The 21,867-nt window shown below is 29.8% G+C and overlaps 5 protein-coding genes across 7 annotated transcripts; 2 read left to right on the forward strand and 3 right to left on the reverse strand.

Annotated features, from left to right (window-relative positions):
- Window positions 1–895: 895 nt before the first annotated feature.
- Window positions 896–5,695, reverse strand: LOC103576693 (uncharacterized). 2 transcript variants are annotated; one of them, XM_008557013.3, is made up of 5 exons: window positions 5,325–5,695; window positions 3,689–3,995; window positions 3,059–3,160; window positions 1,809–1,934; window positions 896–1,700 (listed from the first exon to the last, which is right to left on the reverse strand). In XM_008557013.3, the coding sequence occupies exons 2-5, from the start codon at window positions 3,852–3,854 to the stop codon at window positions 1,600–1,602; spliced, it is 495 nt and encodes a 164-aa protein (XP_008555235.1). In that variant the 5' UTR covers window positions 3,855–3,995; window positions 5,325–5,695; the 3' UTR covers window positions 896–1,599. The 2 variants fall into 2 exon arrangements, with proteins under 2 accessions (XP_008555235.1, XP_008555236.1); XM_008557014.3 differs by lacking the exon at window positions 5,325–5,695 and adding an exon at window positions 4,969–5,204.
- A 2,386-nt stretch (window positions 5,696–8,081) lies between these two features.
- Window positions 8,082–11,089, forward strand: LOC103576692 (spidroin-2). Its single transcript, XM_008557012.3, has 6 exons — window positions 8,082–8,271; window positions 8,560–9,040; window positions 9,108–9,367; window positions 9,440–9,662; window positions 9,947–10,182; window positions 10,554–11,089. Exons 1-6 carry the CDS (start codon window positions 8,248–8,250, stop codon window positions 10,737–10,739), a joined length of 1,410 nt encoding a protein of 469 aa, XP_008555234.1. The 5' UTR covers window positions 8,082–8,247; the 3' UTR covers window positions 10,740–11,089.
- Window positions 11,090–11,319: 230 nt separating this feature from the next.
- On the reverse strand, window positions 11,320–15,612 carry LOC103576691 (integrin alpha-PS4). 2 transcript variants are annotated; one of them, XM_008557010.2, is made up of 10 exons: window positions 15,120–15,612; window positions 14,687–15,053; window positions 14,333–14,628; window positions 13,797–14,259; window positions 13,580–13,722; window positions 13,081–13,524; window positions 12,723–12,886; window positions 12,172–12,650; window positions 11,668–11,954; window positions 11,320–11,572 (listed from the first exon to the last, which is right to left on the reverse strand). In XM_008557010.2, exons 1-10 carry the CDS (start codon window positions 15,540–15,542, stop codon window positions 11,516–11,518), a joined length of 3,123 nt encoding a protein of 1,040 aa, XP_008555232.1. In that variant the 5' UTR covers window positions 15,543–15,612; the 3' UTR covers window positions 11,320–11,515. The 2 variants fall into 2 exon arrangements, with proteins under 2 accessions (XP_008555232.1, XP_008555233.1); XM_008557011.2 differs by having other exon boundaries at window positions 11,320–11,594.
- A 314-nt stretch (window positions 15,613–15,926) lies between these two features.
- Window positions 15,927–19,625, reverse strand: LOC103576689 (DDB1- and CUL4-associated factor 5). Its single transcript, XM_014443230.2, has 7 exons — window positions 19,430–19,625; window positions 19,165–19,345; window positions 18,818–19,087; window positions 18,507–18,733; window positions 18,217–18,431; window positions 17,851–18,121; window positions 15,927–17,775 (listed from the first exon to the last, which is right to left on the reverse strand). The coding sequence occupies exons 1-7, from the start codon at window positions 19,623–19,625 to the stop codon at window positions 16,652–16,654; spliced, it is 2,484 nt and encodes an 827-aa protein (XP_014298716.1). The 3' UTR covers window positions 15,927–16,651.
- Window positions 19,626–20,536: 911 nt separating this feature from the next.
- On the forward strand, window positions 20,537–21,760 carry LOC103576690 (nucleoside-triphosphatase THEP1). The gene is made up of 4 exons (XM_014443231.2): window positions 20,537–20,617; window positions 21,085–21,256; window positions 21,322–21,427; window positions 21,485–21,760. The coding sequence occupies exons 1-4, from the start codon at window positions 20,563–20,565 to the stop codon at window positions 21,758–21,760; spliced, it is 609 nt and encodes a 202-aa protein (XP_014298717.1). The 5' UTR covers window positions 20,537–20,562.
- The last annotated feature ends 107 nt before the right edge of the window (window positions 21,761–21,867 follow it).

Raw genomic sequence — 21,867 nt, forward strand, 5'->3', positions numbered from 1 at the left:
ATGAACTTTGATATTTTTTTTATTATTCATTATCAACCACATAAATATATGAATGACAACACAATATAGATATATAAGTAATAAAATCAATAATTTTATCTTGTCCTTTAGCTATTTTGGTAAATTCGCAATTAAACTTCAGATTAATTTGACCTTGGATTTTTTTATTCTTTCTATCGTACACGTGTATGTTTTTATATACATTTAAACTTGTTTAAATAATTTAAAACCCTATCAGGTCAAGAGCTCCATAAAAAAAAAGTCGGCACGTGTCACCTGACAATAATTGTATTTATATTTAATAAATAAACAGGTGTCGGTACTTTCAGTGTAATAAAATTTTTCAAGACTCAGTAAATTAATTAAACTTTTATATGATTCTCAAGTATACTAAAATCAAATGAATTTTATTAAGTGATTATAATTATAATAAATTAATTAATTTTATAATTAAATCAAAAGTCTATCTGATAAAACTATTTGAAGTTATTTTAAAAAAAGTTTTGTAGTTTCAAAGATAACGTTAACTTCAATAGATTGTATTATCAATGAGATTACATCTCATTTAACCCAATTTACAATTATAATTCCGTAATTATTCTAAATTCTGATTAAATATTAATATTAATATTTCATAATTTCATTTACATTGATAAAAATTTATATTATATTTTAATATTTATTGATAATATATGGACATTTATAATTAAAATAAAATATATACTTTATCATAAATAAGTACATATATTCTGGAAAATTATTTCGTTTGAATATTATGATTTTATAATTTACAGATTAAAAAATTGAAAACAAATAATAATAATAATAATAATAATAATAATAATAATAATAATAAATAAATAAATAATAATAATAATAATAATCGTACACGTGCTGAACTCATCAATGCATTTCATTTTTATTTTATCTGACATGGTTTCGTTAATACATCAAATGACCCAAGACATTTTAGCAATCATCATTCATTACCCCTTTTAATGATTAATTCAATGTTTTATTACTATAATAAAAAATATATATATATATCACTTGAATGAATTGTATCGTGAGAAAATATATTTTCTTTTAATCTTTCACAGTAATGCAATTATTCAAATATTATTATTAATATTATTATAACATTTATTCATTTATATTAATTACTATCATTTATATTTTGATAATAGTATAATCAATTTGACCGAGTTCTCATATGTAACTTCTATAAATTAGTCATTTTTTTACAAGATATTCTCAGGTATTTTCGATGTCTCGTGTCATTGTAACATCCTCGTGTAGTGGCGCAATGATAACAGACAATAGCTCGTAGATTTGTCACGCAATTGCAATTTTCATGCACTTTATGTGTCCAGTATCTACAAAAGTTTTGAAAAATGAAATTCATCAAAACTCTATACAGAACTGACGATTAAAATTTTTTTAGAATTATATTTCCCATGGAAATATTTATTTAAAATAAACTGCAGCTTAAATTATTTTAAATTCTAAATTACGAACAGTTGTACTGAAAAAATAATTTATTACATCAAAGGCATGCTTTACAAAATACGTTTAGGCTTAAAGTACATAATTTAATATTTAATTGTACATCTTATGGCATACATGAAGTATCGATAAAGCTCCTGCAGTTATTAATAGACTTGGTTTTACGTTGACACTTCCACCGGCTCTATACTTCCCTGTAAATTATACAATACGGTGATAAATTATCAGCCATTTAAAACAAACTTCTATAAGTTTGAAGAGATCGTTAATAAAAAAAAAAATACTAATCATAATAAACTTACACACAGAACCCAAGTAAGAAAGACAACAGCAGTCCCTCAGCCTCTCGTAATCTGCGCAGTTTTCGGCTATAGGTTTACACGCTTGTCTTCCTATTCGGCAAGTATGTTCCACAAACGGAATAACTTCTACAATAAAAACCATCAAAATTAAAATTAAAATTACCATTTAACTTAAAAATATTTTTCAAAAATATATTACGGTTTAAAAAATAAAAGTTTACGATTTAAAATAAATACAAAGGCCTCACTATTCATATACACAATATCACCTTACATGAAACACTTCCGGTCGAACATATATACATCAATATCAGTTATGGATAAGTTCAAACCATAAATATATCACGGCAATGTAAATTAACATGATACGATAAAAAATTGTAAGCTATAGCTCTGACTTGTAAAAAAAGAACTACAAAATGTTTATTATTTTTATTTGACATGTGAAGCGACTGCCACTTTTGATTGATTTATTGATTTAAATATTATTTAAACTTTAAAATTAAAACAAAAAAAATTACATGACCAGTAATCATTGCCGTCGAGTTTTGTCGATGCAATGCAAGCAGTCGATCAGCATTTCAAAGACTTGCATTCTATTCTATTCTATTCGCGTCGTGGGTGCGTGCAATCATGCGTTTCTATACATACATAGTACAGTATTTCTTCTTTTATTTTATTTATATTTTTTTTTTGCACCAAGATACTCTTCATGTTGAACATGATTGATCTGTACTCAAGATAAAGATAAAAATTTAAACTCGAAACTATACTATGTATCAGTTTATCAGCTCGATTAAATTTTTATCTAAATTTCATTTTATATTTACAAATCATCGCGATATCATCATTGATCTAATTTAATGTAACGTGAGATAAAATAAATAAAGTAAATTTAATTAATCCAAATAAAAGTATACAATCGTAATAACAATAATGATACATGTGAATTAACACTTGATCGTAAAAAAAAAATTCCAAGTCGACACAACTTTTTTTTTAAATTTCTATTTTTTTTTTTTTTTGTTTTTTTTTTTTAATTGACTATGCGATGCATGAATTGTTTGACGAATAATAGTTTTTCTTAATCGAAGGCTAAATTACAGGCATTAAAACCATGATATGGAAACGCTTGAGTGAGATGTCGAGGCCGAGACATTATTTGTCAACATTATTAAATATATATACATATATAATAAATAATATCGTAAATTATTGCTTGATTTTGAGAAAAAAATAAAAATACCTACTATTGTAACTACTGTCACAACAACAATGATCACTAATAACACTTCCGTCTTTGCAGTAGGTCATCTCTTCGTTCGTGCATGCTTTACATCCAGGAATGGGACCTGCAGATAAATTTTACTCAGATTATTACTTCAGCGTGTCCTTCATTCATTCATTCGTTCATTAATTTCATAAATATATGTCTAATAAATTTTATATAATTAACATAAACATTAATTACACAAATTCACTCGCAATAATAATAATACGTGCGTCAAAGTTAATTAAAGTCTCCGACATTTACGTAACCTACGGCAATTATTTTACAGTGAGTACAGACTATATAGACACATCTAATGGTCTTTGTAAGGACGATCACCTTTTTCATCCTCGTGATCATTATTGTCAGAATAGAAGGAATGAAAAAGAAGACCTCGTACTATCTTGACCGTAGCAACGCGTGATACTTGATACGTGATTTGAGAACAAGACGAGCATTTACATGTTCCCTTATACTCCAGACTCGGCATTTTTTTTATTTTTATTCTTAGAGATAAGGTGACAACAAAAGACTGCAGGTAAAGTCTCAAAAAAAATTTTTTTACTCCCAGTATTTAAAATTATTATAACTTAATAACTTAATAATTTACCTGTAGAAATGGTGAGATTTCTGGCATTTGCAATGGCTTCGTGATAAGAGACCTCGTGTTCAACGACATAATCATCGTCGGGGTAATGATTGACAAGTGTAACTGCCTGCAGAATATCCAAGATCAGCAGAAAGACACAAATGGCTTTCGTAATATTTTTAGTCATGCTAGCTGAAATTCAACTATATTCTTCATCCTTGACTCTGCTATCGTTCCTATTACATTAGCTTTTTATCGCAGTATTGTTTATTGTTTGTCATTCATTTATACAAAACCCCTCGCTCTTGACAATACTCGGGTATGTTATCTGAAAAATATTAAGTTTATAAATAAATAACAATCGCAAGTATATTAAAGTCTTTAAAAAAATTGAATTAAAAAAAATAAGAGATAAAGTACAGGCAGAATTGTTAAATAAATCTGGTGCGAGTTATCGGTAAACTTGGCAGGAAAACCACCAGCGTGATATCGATCCAGACGCTTTTTATTGCGATGATTCATCCCACCCTCGAGTTTTGATACTATCTACCCTACATACACTATCATTATGCAAACCTTTAAAGCAAAAAAAGTCGAAAAATAATAATGAAAAGAATCCATCTCATTTCATTCATTCAACTTTTTTTTACATTTTTTTGTATGCTAAATAATGCACACAACCAGGTCATGTTTATATACCAAAAAGTATATATTTTCTGTCAATAAAGATGTAGAATTGGTCATGTTTAAAATTACAAAGTTTTATTCACATCTCCAATGGTTAGTTTATTTTGTAAATAAATATACGAAAAGGTATATATAGAGACTTTAAATAACTTAATTTCGCGGTAGTTGATACAATCTTTTATACATTCAGCCATTCTATATTTATTTACTTTATATATTTAAAAAAAAAACTATTTATAGGAAAACTGAACGTTTATGTTTAAAAAATAAAATTTATTTATTAAGAATTTAATCTTCATAATATTCCCAGCACACTGATACTAGTGATGACTCACGTGAATTATAGTATACTCGGGTGATCAGTAATTAAGTTCAATTAAAGACATAAACTACTAAACTTAAGCTTCCGTTATTATCAACAAAATACAAAGAATTTGAGAAAAAAAAAAATACACAGTATAAGTAATATACTTTCCTACAAATAAAATTTTCTCGGTCTTAGCCAATTACTTTTATTAATTTATCTCACTTAGACAGATAAATGCCGGAAAAAATAATAATAATCTTATTAATTAATCTAAGTAATATAAATTAACGGAAAAAGAAACACTTACAAAAGAGGAAACATCTTATAAAATAATATTAAAACCTCCACAAATACGTTTTCAACTGAACGAGGTAACAAAAATACTGTTTGAAATAATTTAAACTTGTAATCTGTTTAAAAAAGTCTAAGTAAAAAAGTAAAACACGAGACGTGTAAATCGCCTGTTATCTTCACCCGCTAACCCCTGACCCGTTCTTCAGTAAATATACATATACATATATATATTTCCTTAAAAATAAAAATATCTATCTGACGACACACTTTAATCCGTGGAAATGTAAATGTTAATTAAATTTATCAATAAGTAATTTAATTGAATTTATATTTAAATACTTTAATCGAGTTAACGTGTAAACAAATTACCTGTTTGTGCGTTGACTCTGTTCACATAATTATTACTACTGTATTTTCACAACATAAATTTATTTTATTGGCACGATTATTGTTAAAATTCAGTCAGTATTTTAAAAATAATTTACATTTAAATAAACATAAATAAACTCGTCAAATGTCAACGATAATAACGGAGTGAACCGCGTGACACGTGCATCAACCGCCGAAGACTACGTACAACGTGAAACTGCGCGAGGGGCTGAAAAGAGCGTTACCAAGAGTACATTTGTATACATACATATATATATATAAAAAGACATATATATGTATGTATATATATAGTATATATTGTTATGCCAAGACCCACCACCTCAGAGCAGAAAGACTCAGACTCGGAGTCTATTCAGCGTTCGAGGTTCGTGTAGACTGGACGCCTGCAACCAGCAGATTAAATTCATGTAATTTTTTTATAATCTTCAACAAACTTAATTAGGTATACTGTTTTTTTGTCATTAGACGCATTATCATTGTGTTGAAATATAAAATTTCATTTAATCCATAGCCTGAAGGTCAATTTCAAAACTTAAATATCTAATTATAACAAAAAAAAAAAAAAAACAGTAATAAATGAAATAAATAAATTTACCAACAATTAAATTCTGATTGTAATTCTAATATCACTCGCAGGAAGTTGAAACGCATAACACGACGTACGCGCAATATAAATTTATTGACGAATCACGTAACGAGATCCTCTATTTTTTATTACTCATATCCCTTTGTTCGTCGTACTACTTAAGTATCCTCGCAATATAGTTTTTAAAAAATATTTTTTTCTTTCATGAGTCCCGCGTACAATTAGTTTTTTTCCTCCTTCTTTCATTCGTTTCATTGCAGACCGGGATAAATAAATAAGACAACCATGATACGGGATGAATTGGGCCTTATTCGATCACTTTTCCTTTATATATTTAAGTATATACCCAACACACACATACATATCTATAGATATATATATTTTTTTTTATGACAACGGACTCTCTTGAGTTCCATTCATCTGTAGGGCACACACGTGTGACCATGCGGAACATTTACCTTCTACCCTTGAAGGTATTCATCCGCAGCTGACGTCTCTGAAGCTTCAATTGTATATATATTATTATATATTGTGGAATTACTTCTTACCGTTCGTAGTTTCATATATGCATATATGTATTGCCCTTTTATAACTCAATGCATACCTCTGAGCATCAACATCAACGAAGACGGATAAATTCGTATTTTAGTTTACATGTACACAAATCCTATATGTGTACTTATATCCAGTATGTAGTCTAAGCATCACATATCAAACCATACATATATATAAATATAAATGTGTATGTGTTCTATACATCAGTATGTGCTCATACATGAGCAGATTATAGCAATACAAAGGAATGGAAGCCCCTTCGCACATGAATTTGTGGTTTAATACATAAGGCTGCATACAAATGGAAACTAAAAACAAAATTTATAGAATTGTGTGTGTAGTAGAATTTTCGACGAGTTTCAACTATCCCACTGGCATACGCGGAGCTAATGCACAAGGGTCTTGAATCCTGATTATACATGTAGTATATATTGATCCAACGTCCGAGGAATAAATACATGAACCAGAGGGTTACAGTTTTTTTCTTGTGTTTACATACGCAGTAACTACGTCACCAAATGTCCTTGGGTCCTCGAACAAAAAAAGGCTGTTTTTAGGTCATGTCTTAAACTTATATACATATATATTATTTTACATTTTTATAAGATTATCGTACTTGTCGATGACATGGGCACCCGCATGATTGCTACATTATTAACATAGATAGGTGATTGACCCTGTTTTTTATATTTTTTTTCATAATTATTATCATAAATTTTTTCGATGATAGAAGAATAGCTATGAAGAAATATAGTAATGGGAGCGAGTAATGACTAATGCTGATAACGTAAAGTAGTTTATGTTTATATCGATTTAATGTTAGTGCTGATGCTATTTGGTAATTTGATGGATATCAGAAAAAAGAAAGAGTGAAAAATGATTCTGATAATTTGTTTTGCACATCAATTTTAGTGAAGACACTCCTGAGTCCTTTATTTATATCATAGGTGCGTTTTAGGGCTTGGCATTATCGTAACGCTTCACATAGTTTTCATTGTCCACACCTTATTATATATATGCCTTTATTATTCTATTATTTATATATTTATTACTTCCCGATTTATATATTTATCAAAACTTTCTTTTTTTATATTTTTTCTTCCGATGATTATGATTGATTAGAAGTAGGACAAAAAAGTTTATTTTAATTTTTAAAGTAGCCTTGATATTTCTCAACTAAATTTATTGATTTCGATGTTCACTGCGATACCTGGGCTTGGAGATAATTAAATTTTTAAATTAATTTAAAAAGTGTTAGAAAAAATTTTCATAGAATTCAATTTTTTCAAACGCTGCATAAAAAATTTTAATACATACTTTTGACGCCATCTTGAAGATAGTCAGAATGACTTTCCAGGACTTCCAGGACATGGATACTTGATAAAAAATAAAAAATTTGAAAATTTTATTCAAAACAATGACTTTCAAATTTTTGGCGGGAAATTAAAAAGTTTAAATTTGAATCTTCTGTTGATAAGATTGTTCTTGATCGTTGATAATAAAGAGATTCAGTTATTGCACATTATCAAAAGTGTAAATTATTACTTGTGACCGCGAGTGTGTGAAACTGAAAAAATTACTGATCTAAAACGTCATTACTGTAAATAGAAATTCAGTATGTGTGTGATCAAGTAAGACGCAGGACGTCTTGTCATCAGTTTTCAGCAAAAAAATACTGCAGTATTCCATAATCTGGAGTTTTTAATAAAACCAAGTTAATAAACTTTATATAAAATAGATATTTAGATAAATATCACAACAATGGCATCGCCAATATTAAATCCGGTGAGTATTATTTTGACTTTTTAGTAAAATATCCGCCAAAAATATAAGCAAGCAATCATGATAATAATAATAGTAAAAGAATTCATCATACGGAAAATTAATTTAATGACTGCCGTGTTGCCAGTGGAATATTTATACCGTTACGAGTATCACAAATAGCTGAATACCAATGTCATATAATTTAATTGAAGCTTCTAGAATAAATTGTCACTATCACTTTACTAATTAGAAACATATCATAAATTAACAAATGAAATAAATGATATAAAACAATTATTTATTATGCAGGAAATTCCTTATGTCGGTGAAGTGCTCGGCGGTTTATCACCAGGCAAGATGTTGAAAGTTCATGGATCAACACCCCCAGACGCTGTGCGATTTGCAATAAACTATCAGTTGGGCCCAAATATAAATCCACGTGATGACATTGCCATCCACTTGTCACCTCGATTCCAAGATGGTTTCATTACAAGAAACCACATAAAATCAATGTCCTGGGGACCTGAAGAAAACAGCGGGCCTATGTGGATACAACCTGGCCAAGAATTCGAGATAATTATTCTCTGTGAGCCACTGCAGTATAAAATAGCCATCAATGGCAGACATTTTACTCAATTTGCTCACCGATTACCTTATCAGAAAGTCACACATCTCGTAATTGATGGTGATGTTGAAATAAAATCAATTCATTTTGAGTCTATCGGTGCTCCGCCTTCAGCTAGAGTTGCTTCTGCCCCTGATGTACCTGCTCCCGATTTCGGAGCACCTGGTTAGTATTAAATTATTGTCACAATCATTCCAATCTATAAATTATTTTTAAAAAATTAATATTATAGGACCAGGAGGATTATATCCTAGTTTGAAACCAGATGCACCACCATCGGGTGGCTATGGCCATCCTGGAGGTTATGGACCACCTCCAGATGCTTATGGTAATTCAGGAGGTTACAATCCACCTAGAGCATACGGTTATCAGCCGGGTTATGCAGAACCTGAGGAAGAAGAAGCATTCGGTGGCTGTTTAGACAAAGTTGGTCTGGCTGTTGGTGGATTGATTGCTGCTGGAGGTGTTGCTGCTGCTATGCACGCTTACAATGTACTGCTACATTTATTATCTCGATCATCTTTTGATAGAAAATCAATAAATTAATTTTATTTAAATTACTAGAAAAAGAAACACGAGCACGATGAGCCGGAGCATGAAAAATCCGATTCCTCAAAAACTGAAAGTGACGGCGGTGGATTGAATTTGGGTGCTCTAGGTGCTGCGTTAGCCAGTAGTCTCGCTGCCAATGCTCTTCAAGGTGAGATGGGCCGTGGACAGCATCAAGGATATCCTGCACAAGAGAGTGGAGGCGGTGGGATGCTTGGATCTCTTCTCGGCGCACTTGGTACGTTTTATAAATTATTAAAATCAGAAATAACGATCGCAAAAATTGGTATTAGCATAATTAAATTGGAAAATTGTCCGCCAGTTTAAGAATGTCTTTATGACATCACGCTGAAGAAATTCAAATGGTAAATCTTGTTCAAGGATTTTATTAACTGCGACTGATGGTTAATCTTCGTTTATAACCGTCATTATCACTACTTATTATTATAATTATCATCATTATTATCATTAGATAGTTGTCCAGCAGATGAATAATATATTAATGGAATCACACGATTACAGGCGGAGGAGGTCATCATCAGCCAGCTCAGGCACCTCCACCCCTACCAGTTGATCCGATGGGAGGATTTGGATCCATTCTCAGCGGTGTCCTTGGAGGTGGTGGTGGACATCAACAGCATTCAGGAGGATATCAACCTACCGGAGGTTACGGTTCTCAGAATCAAGGATCAGGAGATTTATTGAGTGCTCTCGGGTCGTCTTTATTCAGCTCAGCTCTAGACGGTCTCTCTAAGCACGTGAGTACTAAGTCCAAAAAATGAATGTTGCAATAACAATAATAATTATGATCGTATTATTATTTATATTTTAATTTAAATTTTATTATTTTACTTGCTTTACTATTTATTCTCACATTATTTATATCTTACTGCTTATCGCATTAATTATATCTTATATAAATTCTTTAATATTATTTTTATCTATCTACGCTTGTATTTTTATTTATCTACGTACTTATGCTTGATACGTATAATTATTTAAATAAATGCATGGGTCTTTTTTATTTCTAAACTTTTTTCTTTACCTTCAAAAAATTCCTTCTCAAGTTAACAATAAAATTTAATTTTTCAAATGTATAAGATCCCAACGAGTTGTCTAATTTATTTAGAAGTCACACGATAATCATCCGTCACAACCACCACCGCCGGCATATCATCAGAGCTACGGTCCTAGGAATGATCCGCCTTCACCACAGCCGCCTCCACGCGCTCCTACATCACCGCCTGCATCAGGCGGGAAATTATCTGCCGCTGAAATATCCAAAGGACTTGGACTCAGTGACGATGAAGAATAAAATATATATTTTAGTTATTTAAAACAAATATATATATTATATTAACAATTAATTGTTCAAATCGTGCTTCTATTAACGGCGATAAAATTTCAAAACGTCACCGCAAGCTTCGTAAAAATTTTATCCAGTAGAAAATAATTGTAAAAATAAGAATCTCAAATGAGATAACGATCAATACGGTACAATTTTTATTTTTTTTTTAATTGATTTTATTTTATACGCACAATTTATTTATTGCTTACAAAATAATGAATCAAAATTAAAAACATTAAAATATAGCAGCTAATTAAATACAAATTAGTAATTATCAAAAAAATTATTATATTTTTTGATAGATAAATATTGTTATTGTGGCCTTAATAAATTATTTCGTCAATTCGTTTTAAAAATATATAACATATAGTTTATTGAAAGTATATAATATACATAATAAATAGTTATGATATAAAATATTTTAAAATTATTAGAAGAAAAATATGTCAACAAAATAAATACATGCATTCAGCTAAATATTTACGTATATATTTTATTTTTAAAAAATTACAAAATATATAAAAAATTTTACTCAATAGATTTTATTTTATTTGTATTTGATAATTAAAAGAATTTTCAATGGCATTAAATCTTTGAATCTGTAGCTAGTGAAAGAAGTTTAAATAAAATGATTGAATGTAGTTATGATAAAGTTTTGCTACAACTTACATAAAATAATCTAACATATAAATATTTAAATACATAAATAATTATTTTAATTTACTTAGGCTTTGGTTTTATTTTTAATTTGTATCGAGGACTTCCATTGACGAATTGACTTCCATACTCGGCTCCGGTCTCTAAAATAAATAATTATTTATTCTAAAAAAACGAAGTTGATTAAAAATACATTATTACTTTATTAATTACTAATTATTAATCAAGTCATACGAACATCATCAGCTTTTAACGCTTCCAACTCTTCTTTTTTCTTTCTATTGAAGAAGCCAACTTTTACTAAAACAATAGTCAGAATAATAAGCAAAATTATACCAAGAACAACAGACAGGGCAATTATCCAAACAGCAACCGGTTTAGCTATCGGTGAACCAACAAAAGTTGTGCCTATCCCAATATAGTCTGATTTATTATTATTTATTTGAATAATATCCGCCGGTAATGTTATATTAGCATGCCCGTTCGATACAAAATAAATAATATCTTTTCCGTCCAATATGTTTTCTGCAAATAAAATAATAACTGTATCATATCTGCATCTGAAAGTTTAAATTTTTTCCTGTTTATGGAAAAATGACTGCGTCCAATTTTTATCATTCGTTTTCTCATAAATGTAAAGAACGATTTTCTCCATAAACAAGGCAGGAATTTAAACTTTTGGCGCGAGTTTGGTAAAAACATAAAATTCTGATAAAATAAAAATAAATATTTAAAAAATTACCATCGAAATTTTTTAATTTCAAGTCTAGTGTAAATTTAACTTCTGCAATTGTTGATAAATTTAATGGTGTTTGCAGCACACAATAAAAAATAGTACAGATGATTGAAGGATTTGAACAGTTTACATAAAATGTACGATCTTTCGTAAGAATATTCAAAAGATTATCTTTCGTAATAACGTTCTCAATAAAATTATTGTCGCCAAGGCCAGTTCTATTTTCGACAATTCCCTCAGTACAAAAAGAATTGTATCTATTTATCATCGTTTTGGGTAATGATAATTCTGTTCTATTAATTGTCGCTATCTCAATAGTATTTTTTTCATCTATTACTAAATGCGTCGGAATTAAAACTTTAAGCACCGATTGTTCAATAGATGTGGCGCCAAATTTACGAACTTCATAAACGTGTTCAAATCTGATGATATCCAGCGTACTTTCTGTGTCATTAAAAAATGAATACAAGTCTTCTTGTGCTTTTCTATAAGTAATTATGTTATTATTTTTAAAAAATTTTGTTACAAAAGATATTATTTGTAAAACGAAAACTTACCCAGCTACTGCAATATCAACATCGACATCAAAGAAAATTGTTAAGCTTATATTACTGTTATCATTATTTATATTTTCACTTTGTGTAATTACATTTATTAATAAATCTGTTTGTTTTTTATCGCTATTTACTTGACTCACATCTATTTCTAACAAAACCAGTTGCTAAAAAATAATAATTACTAATAATTATTAATAGTTAATTGTGTAACGAGAAATGAAATATTATTCATGATTATCGGCATTAAAATTTTGAATTTTAGTGTCAGCAGCCTGGTTAGCTTATTTTGATTGGCTGGACAGATACTAAAATTTGAATTTCCGATGCTGTTATCACGAAAAATAATTTAATTACGTACCTTGTTTTTGAGAGGATTTCCAATATCACAAGTTACTAATTCCCCCTTATCATGAGTGTTTTCAATACAATTAAGAGGAACACTAGCTAAAGTTATAAATGATGGTAAAAATAAATTCACATACGCCTGGTAAGCTTTTTCACCAAAGTTAACAGCATTTATCGAAATATTTATCGTTTTTTGTGTTCCTATAATGTATCTATTATCAGCAAGATTTGTGGTCACGTCTAGGGTGATGTTTGAGTAGCAAACGTTATCAGGACCGCAGTCAACAGCAAACGGAAGTTTCAGGGTATCTTCAGTTTTCGAGCGTAATTTATTAATCACCGGACAATTGTAACAAAAGTTATTTTCTATTAATGGATTTTGGTAATCGGACTGAGGTGTCTCCAGAGATACCGAGGCTTTTATCTCTATCGGGTCCAGTACATTTTTCAAATGATGCTGCAATAACAATTCGATAAAATCTAACATAATATTACTAAAAAATTTAAATTACCATCAGTAATATTTGAAATCTTTCGCAGACGATTTCTCCACGAGGTAATTTATCAAAAGAGTTATATGACCCATTTATTTTCTGTATCGTTGTTAAATAAGCGCGTCCTTCCATTGGATCAACAGTAAGTCGTCTAATTGTTTCTAAAAATTTATAAAATATTTTTTTTAGATTAAGAGAATTTTCAATTTACTTTTTATATAAAGTTCCAAGTTACTTATAGATTCAGGTGCGTGGACGCCCTCGTAAGAGCAGCAGACCCTAATAAAAAATGACGTAGTGTCACTTTGAAGTTTATTGTCATCATCGTAAGTGACTTCAATGTTAAGATTTATGACAGAACGCGAGCGAAACAAAACAGCGTGACTAGATTTAAATGCACCGACGGCAAAATCTGGGTATCCGTTGCCATCAACATCTCGAGGCTCGGAAATAGAAATACCGAAACCTTGAAGCTGATCAGGAAATTGATCTCCAGTTATTTTCTGGCTCCAGGTCTTTGACAGTCCTTGCTGCTGGCCGTTAAAAATGTAAACAGCTCCATGATCATTTTCATAAGGAGCTCCGACAGCAATATCTTTATACCCATCGTTATCAATATCTCCTAGACACATTACTGATGATCCAAACCGCGCGTCTTCAACTTTTCCATCAATCCATGATGATAGTTCCATATATGTCTAAAATAAATAAATTAGTTGATAAATTTTTATTGATCGTAATCAACATGTAATAACTAATAAATAATTTTACGTTATATTTGTTGGTAAAAATATAAATGCGTCCTTCATCACTACTCTTAGTCCACAGTGGGGCACCGACAATTATTTCATCATCCCCATTGTTGTCAATATCACAAGATGTCAAAGCTGATCCAAAATATTCCCCATGCTGGGTTCCACTTAAAGTATTTTTGATAATTAAATGTTTTTTATCACCCCCGTAGAGAAATATCAATACCCGTCCTTTCATATCATCAGAGCGTGGTGCACCGGCCGCAAAATATCTCTTAGATTGCCCAAAATAATAACCGGAAGTTACACTGTATCCTATGATTAAAAAAATAATAAAAATAAAATTCTAAATTGTCCTCGTAAAAAAATTTACCAAAATATTCAAAATTCGTTATGTCGTAAGAGGGGACAGTAGATTGCAGTAACGCTCCAGGTACAGCTTCAGAAACCAAAGCTGGTGATCCAAACCAGCTGAAAGTTCCAGGGCTGCCCAGCATGATATTCCAATATCCATTCTGATTAAAATCATGGACAGACATTCCCAGCTGTCCCATACCATAGTGATAGTAGACCTGGCCATTCTTGGCTCTTATTGTTTGTAAATTATAATCAGTCATAGGCATGATCCATCTGTCGCTGCTCCGGTCAAAAGATTCCGGACTGTCTATCAACGAGTAATAGCACAATCCGTTCATAAAAACTTCTGTAGATAATTTTATTTTCCATCTTGGCGCACATACCTTTTTAACACAACCAATTAATTTATATTTTAATAGAATGCCCTAATATTTAAATGAATGACATACCACAACTCTAGGACGCGTACTATTTTCCACAGAAATACTGGCGCCAAGCCAAGAAAAATCTCTTATTTGACTGCCATATATTCCAGTAACTCTACCGTTCCTACTGTTCTCCAGCATCCACTCTCTACACTTTCCGTCAAGGGTGCACTTAAAAACACTACCAGGTTCTGTTACATACAGCGAAGACACGTTAGCCCTCGGTGCGCCGACAATTACCGCCGAATTTTGAATGTACCCATCACTGAACAACGCGACCGAGTATCCAAAGTAACTGCCGCGTTCTCGTGGCCGCCTGTATGGGTCCTTGAAGACTACAGCTTCATCAGTATTCAAATTATACCCATCACTGGTCAATAATAAATTAATAAATATAATTACAGATAATTTAACAACGCGTACAAGCTGATTTTTAGTGACTGACATGGCCACTATTTGGATTTTATAAAAAATTAGCGACGATAAAAATAATATTTTATGCCGAGGAGTGTCTTGATGTCGAATGACTGGTCTGTAAAGAAGGATGTGGCTTTTTTCAGAAAACCACTTACATCATATTCACTCGATTTGTTTACCCTGAGACAGAGTGTGAGTAATCATGAAAAAAAATTAAATATAAATAACACATGTCGTGTGACAATGTCATGAATTAATAAATATTTTATTTCCGGTTCAAATAATTATTTTAATTAATTAATTAAAATATTTGTTGACAAATTAATAAATAAATGAATGTTATTTTTTAAATTTATCATTTATTTTATTTTATTACTCAATCAATAAGGAGATATATAAATGTATGATTAAATAACAATATCTAGTAAATTAATATCTCAAAGTGAAAAGCAACGGTAATAATAATTATAATTATAATTGTAATTGTAATTGTAATCATAATAATAATAATAATAATAAAGAAATTGTTATTTTACTTTATTTTTTTTTTTTTTTTTTTTTTTTTTATAAAACGTGAGCTATTTTGAATAAACTCAAACCAGCTCATAGTTTATGACTCACGTTCAGTTAATGTATTCATTTACTATGCAGCCAGTAATTTAAATCGACTGTATAATGAATCATTGTAAAATATTTTAAATAAACATATTGAATATATTAATAATATGTATGTATATATTAAAAAAAATATATAGAAATAATAATAATTGTAATTAAAAATTACCAATAATTTAATAATAGACATTGTATGACTTGATGATTTACGATTAGCTTAAATGACATGAAATTATAATAATAGTAATTAGTAATTATAAATTACGGAGATGATTTTATAATATTTTTTTTTCTTTATGTAAATAAAAATACTTGGGACAAATTTACCGTTGAAACCTATTACAAAAATATTATCGGGCACTTGTACATCCCTTGTTTTCTGTATAAAAAGGGAAGAAGATTGACAAGTATGCTCACATAATTTATTATTATTATTTTTTTTTGTTACTTTAGTATTTATATAATTATTTACTCGTTTACTTTAAATGACGATGATCGGAAGAAATATTTAACAGCGTGTTAAATTAGGGTGCTGATCTTTTGCGATATCCTTTACGAGCAACGTCGACTTTTTTCTTGAAACACTCGAGACGTGTGGTGATTCTCTCCTGGTCAGAATTTTCAGCTCCGTTGAATGACGTCTCTGGAGTTGAATTACATTTTTCGGTTGTTGATACGCTGCCAGATGATGCTACTCCGCTGTCGGGAGTTGGCGGTGGGATTTTTCGATTAACTTTTATCGGTGTTATCGATTCTTCATTTTGTGTGTTACTACTACTACCATTATTAACATTATTATTTAAACTCACATTATTATTATTATTATTATTATTATTATTATTATTATTATTATTATTATTATTATGATTATTATTATCACGATTAGCTTTACTCTGAGATTGTTTACATCTTTCGGGTTTACGTCTGTATCCTTTACTTGTTGACTTTTCTTTGTCAGCTTTCAAACATCGACGTTTTATTGGAATATCAATAATATCATTATCAACATCATAATCATCATCATCATCATCAGAACTTTCACTAGAGTGATTAGATTCACCAAAATCACTGTCGACTGGTATTGTCCTGGCAGAATAACGCGAACCACGTGAACTTACTCCGGTACTTGTACTTGGTTGCGCTGTATCAACAGCCGAGTTATTATTATTATTACTATTGTTATTATTAATATTATTATTCCTATTACTTCTCAATTCTTTAGAGCGAGATTTACTTTTTTTAGGACACTCTACATCACTTTCAGAATCACTAAGTATTTTTAAAACAGTGCATTTTCTACGGACTTTATTTCTCGTCGACGTACGTATTTGTTTTCGTTTTGTACCCTTCACACGTGTCTTAGATTTTAATTTACATCTACTGTATTTTCCTTTATCTCCACCAGTCTTTTCATCTGAATCCGAATCCTCAACTATTGTTGATGTATTATTTAAACTACATATCATTGTCCCACTTTCTAATGCCGCTAGTTTCAGTAATTTTTCACGACAACTGCCGATTAAACGTGTAATACGATTTGGAGATTCAAATGGTCTCTCCGGTGCAACACCACCACGAGATCTGTGCCGTGGATTTCTTTTTGCTCCTATTACACTTCTCATTAATTGCGTATCAGATGCTATTGAGTCTGTGGGAATTTTTTAAATAATTTTAATAACAAAAATAAAATAAATAATAATAATAATAATAGTATAATACAGACCATCAGAATCAGTGGCACTATATTCCGGAGGGGCAGTCGATGCATTTTCAGAGTCACTCGGGTCACGTTGACCAGAAGCAGCATCTGAACTCCAACCTTCAATTTCACGTTGTACGAGTGAGTCAAAAAAAGCCATCATTCGTGGATCCTCACAAGTTGACTGATTAGTGTAATCATGGCTCATAAATTCACCATTATTTTGTACGACTAATTTTATGTAGTCATCATGTGTGTAAACTTTGCGTTGTCTTTCTAACTTTCCGTCAAGTCTCTGCAATAAAAAGATATATATTATTATTATTAACAATAATAGTAAGTAATTGTTGTTATCAGTAATTAAATCTATTGATTCAAATATACACTAACAGTTAGACCGCCCAAGGATCCATTTCCAAGACTAAATGGGCTCCAGACTTTGATAATTTTTTCAACTCCTGACGAAGCTAGGATACAATGTCTTGGATTGTATCTAACGTGATTAACAATCGAACGATGACCACGTAAAATCATGTGCGCTGATTTAACCCAACTTCTGTCGTCTTTAGGAATTTTCCACATGTAGAGATTGAAGTCATCGGAGCCTATTCAATTAAAAAAAAAAATATATATATATAGTACATAATTTATGAAGTATATATTTAAAGTTTAATTGTCACCTGAAAGAATGTATGATTCATCGTCTCCAGCAAAGCAACACGACTTCATTGTGCAACTATTATAATAACCCGGTTGATCAAAGTGACACAGTAGCTTTGCTGAATCAACAGCATACAGTACAGGTGGTAATCTGCGTTTTAATGCCAACAATCGTGTACCAGCTGAATTAAAGCAGACATTCATGCAGCTTTGAGATGGACCTTCAGCTCCATATCGTAGCAAAGGCCTGCAAGTAAATGTTTTAGATAAATACTCATTAAAAAATATATATTCAGCTAGTAAATTAAATACTAAATATATTTGTACGTACTTGAGAGGCTTTCTAATGTCCCACATGCTGACACCTTCCTCAGCATTTGCAGTAGCGAGTTGTTTCGGCTCCACTGGATTGAACATTACAGAATGAAATGGAGTTTTGTACTGTGCCAAACACAGCGATTCAGAGCTACTAGGATTCCTTATATCAAAGACTAAAACTCTTCCGTCGTCGCAGGCACTAGAAAATATATTATCGTCTTCTGGATGAATTGATAATCCATACACTGGTTTTTCATGTAGAAAAAATTCCAACGGGTCTCCACTGGAATTTAAAAAAATAAAGTCAGACCAATGACGACTTGATAAAAATAATTAAACAAGTAAATATATTTTCCTTACGTTTTAAGATCATGAACAATCACTTGATCATCATTACCAGCTGAAAATATTTTAGAATTGCTGCTATCGTATCCAAGGCAAAAAATATTACTATTATGCTGTGCTTTCATGGCCATAGGTTCACCTAAGCCTTGAATTGCTTGATCAACTTTCCATAAAAGAACTCTTCTGTCATCTCCCCCTTTTTTAGATATCAAAAAAATTTTGTTTTATTTTATTTAATTATAAAAATATTTAAATAAAATAAAATATAGTAAAATCAAACCTGAGACAAGAAGATGTCCCTCCTTAGAGAACTCAATAGCGTTGACACATCCGTAATGCGACATTAAATCTTTTCGATACAAATTATCAGAACCAGATAATCTTGCGTTGACAAGTTGCTTGCAATAATCAACGCGATCCTCAATTTGACGAGACAAGAGGCAATTAAGAGGATTGCGATCACAAGGACGGGCCATGGTTATTTATTAATAATAACAATAACTATATTAATTCGTCCAAATTTTTTCACAACCTTCTAGAATTACCTCCAGCGAAAGTACGACTTTTATTACTTTTTTTCTCCTTCCATCTATAAATATATCATATACTTCCCTTTAGTAATTTAAATCGTTAAATGTTATTTTGTTTTAAATCTACTCAATAAATATTTCCGTCTAATGACAAAATTATTTTTGTAATTAGATTTTTATTTTTAAATAATTTGTCATCATTCGACTAATGACGTTTACTAAAATGTCTCAATTTTTTTCCGACAGCTTTCTTGCTACGTTTTAATTTTTATCCTTTGAGGTTTAGATGGAACGTAAATTCAGATAAAAAAAATCTGCACAATAGCAGCAGCTCCATCAGCTGATTACTCAACTTCTCACTTCAGTTTGTAATATAATTTATACTATAATATATTTTATATTAATTATATTTAACTAATACTTATATATAATTATTTACGACTACCAGTTATTTATTATTATTATTATTATTATTATTATTATTATTATTATTATATTGGTTGTAGTTATCAACATCAATATCTATAAAGTATATGAACACCAAACTCTGACATTATGTTCTTTTTGTTACGTGTTTTTATATTTGTTTGAAAAAGAAGGAAAAAAAACTGTAAGTCAACATATTTTTTTATTACTTACGTATGACGTTAATAGCAGATGATAATTAATTAATTCATATTTATTGTGAAATAAAAATTAAAAGATATTAATTTTTTTTTAGAGAGATACAGACAATTTGATTGAGGTGATTTTAATGTAGAATTTATGTAGGATTGGACATTTAACAGGAAAGAAATAAGATACTTTTGTGTGTAATATTTTGTTGACTACATTACCACATGTAATAAAAGATAGACGACAGGACACAGACACAACATTGATAATGGATTCTCGCGCCACTCAACGGATAACTCGAATACTTTTAACTGGTCCACCAGGTATTTTAAATTTAAAAAATTATTTATTAATAAATCATTTTTTTTAAAAATTGTGCAGTAGATGTCAGACGAATTTAAAATTATAAATAATTTAAAAAATAATATTTATAAAAAATGTATTTATTAATTTCAAAATTTTTCAAATGCGCATTTTTTAAAAATTTTATTTTGTCAATTATTTAGAATTTTAAATCTGCTTGATGTCTACTACATTCACACTCATGATCCTGATATTATTAGGCAATTAACAATTATTGGATTTGTTTTTTCAACAAATCAATTACAAAAAAAAAAATGCACGTGTAGAAAATTAAAAAAACTACAAATGCAATTTTTTTATATTTAAAGGCGATAGAAATTTAAGTTGAAATCAAATACTTACCATTGGATGTCATTGTGATATTTTTAGATCCAAATTAAAATTATTTACTGGAGATTAATAATGACAAATATTTTTTAAATTAAAGGTATTGGCAAGACGACAGTATGTAAAAAAATAAGTGAGTTAATTGAAAGAAATAAATTTAATTATGATGGATTTTATACTGAAGAAATAAGATCGTCTTGTAAAATGAGGATTGGGTTTGATGTGGTGCCACTAAAAAATGTCGATCAGCGAAGTTGTCTGGCACGAATCGAGTAATTATAAATTTATTAATTTAATTTTAAAAAATTTATCACCTAATATCAAATTTTTTTTTTAGATCTGCTTTGGAAGGAAGGAAACCCTCGAAAATAAAAGTTGGGAATTATCAAGTTTTTGTTGATGAATTTGAAGTCGTTGCACTGCCAAGACTACAATCAATATCAGTAAGAAATATTATTTGTTCTTATAAATGTGATAAGCAACAGATTTTTTTTTTGCAGGATATTTTGATGATTGATGAAATTGGCAAGATGGAATTATTTAGCAAGCGATTCATTGATTGCATTGAAAATTTATTTTTTAAAGACCCGTGGAAAAAAAACTTTATTGTCGCTACGATTCCAGCAAAAGATCGCGTTCCTCAGCGACATCGTAATTTATTTGATAAGTTATATCAGATAAATGATTGCAAAATTTATGAAGTAACCAGGGAAAATCGTGAAAAATTACCGAAAGAAATTATGGATGCTATCAAAGTAATAATGGATACAAAGTAATTTGAATATTTATTAATCAGCAATATATTGAAAGGAAATATTAATAAATAACAAAATAATTTACATTATAAACATTATTTATTATTTAACAAAAAACAAAAAATATC

Source organism: Microplitis demolitor, chromosome 8 (assembly GCF_026212275.2).
Source record: "Microplitis demolitor isolate Queensland-Clemson2020A chromosome 8, iyMicDemo2.1a, whole genome shotgun sequence".
NCBI classification, from domain to species: Eukaryota; Metazoa; Arthropoda; class Insecta; order Hymenoptera; family Braconidae; genus Microplitis; species Microplitis demolitor.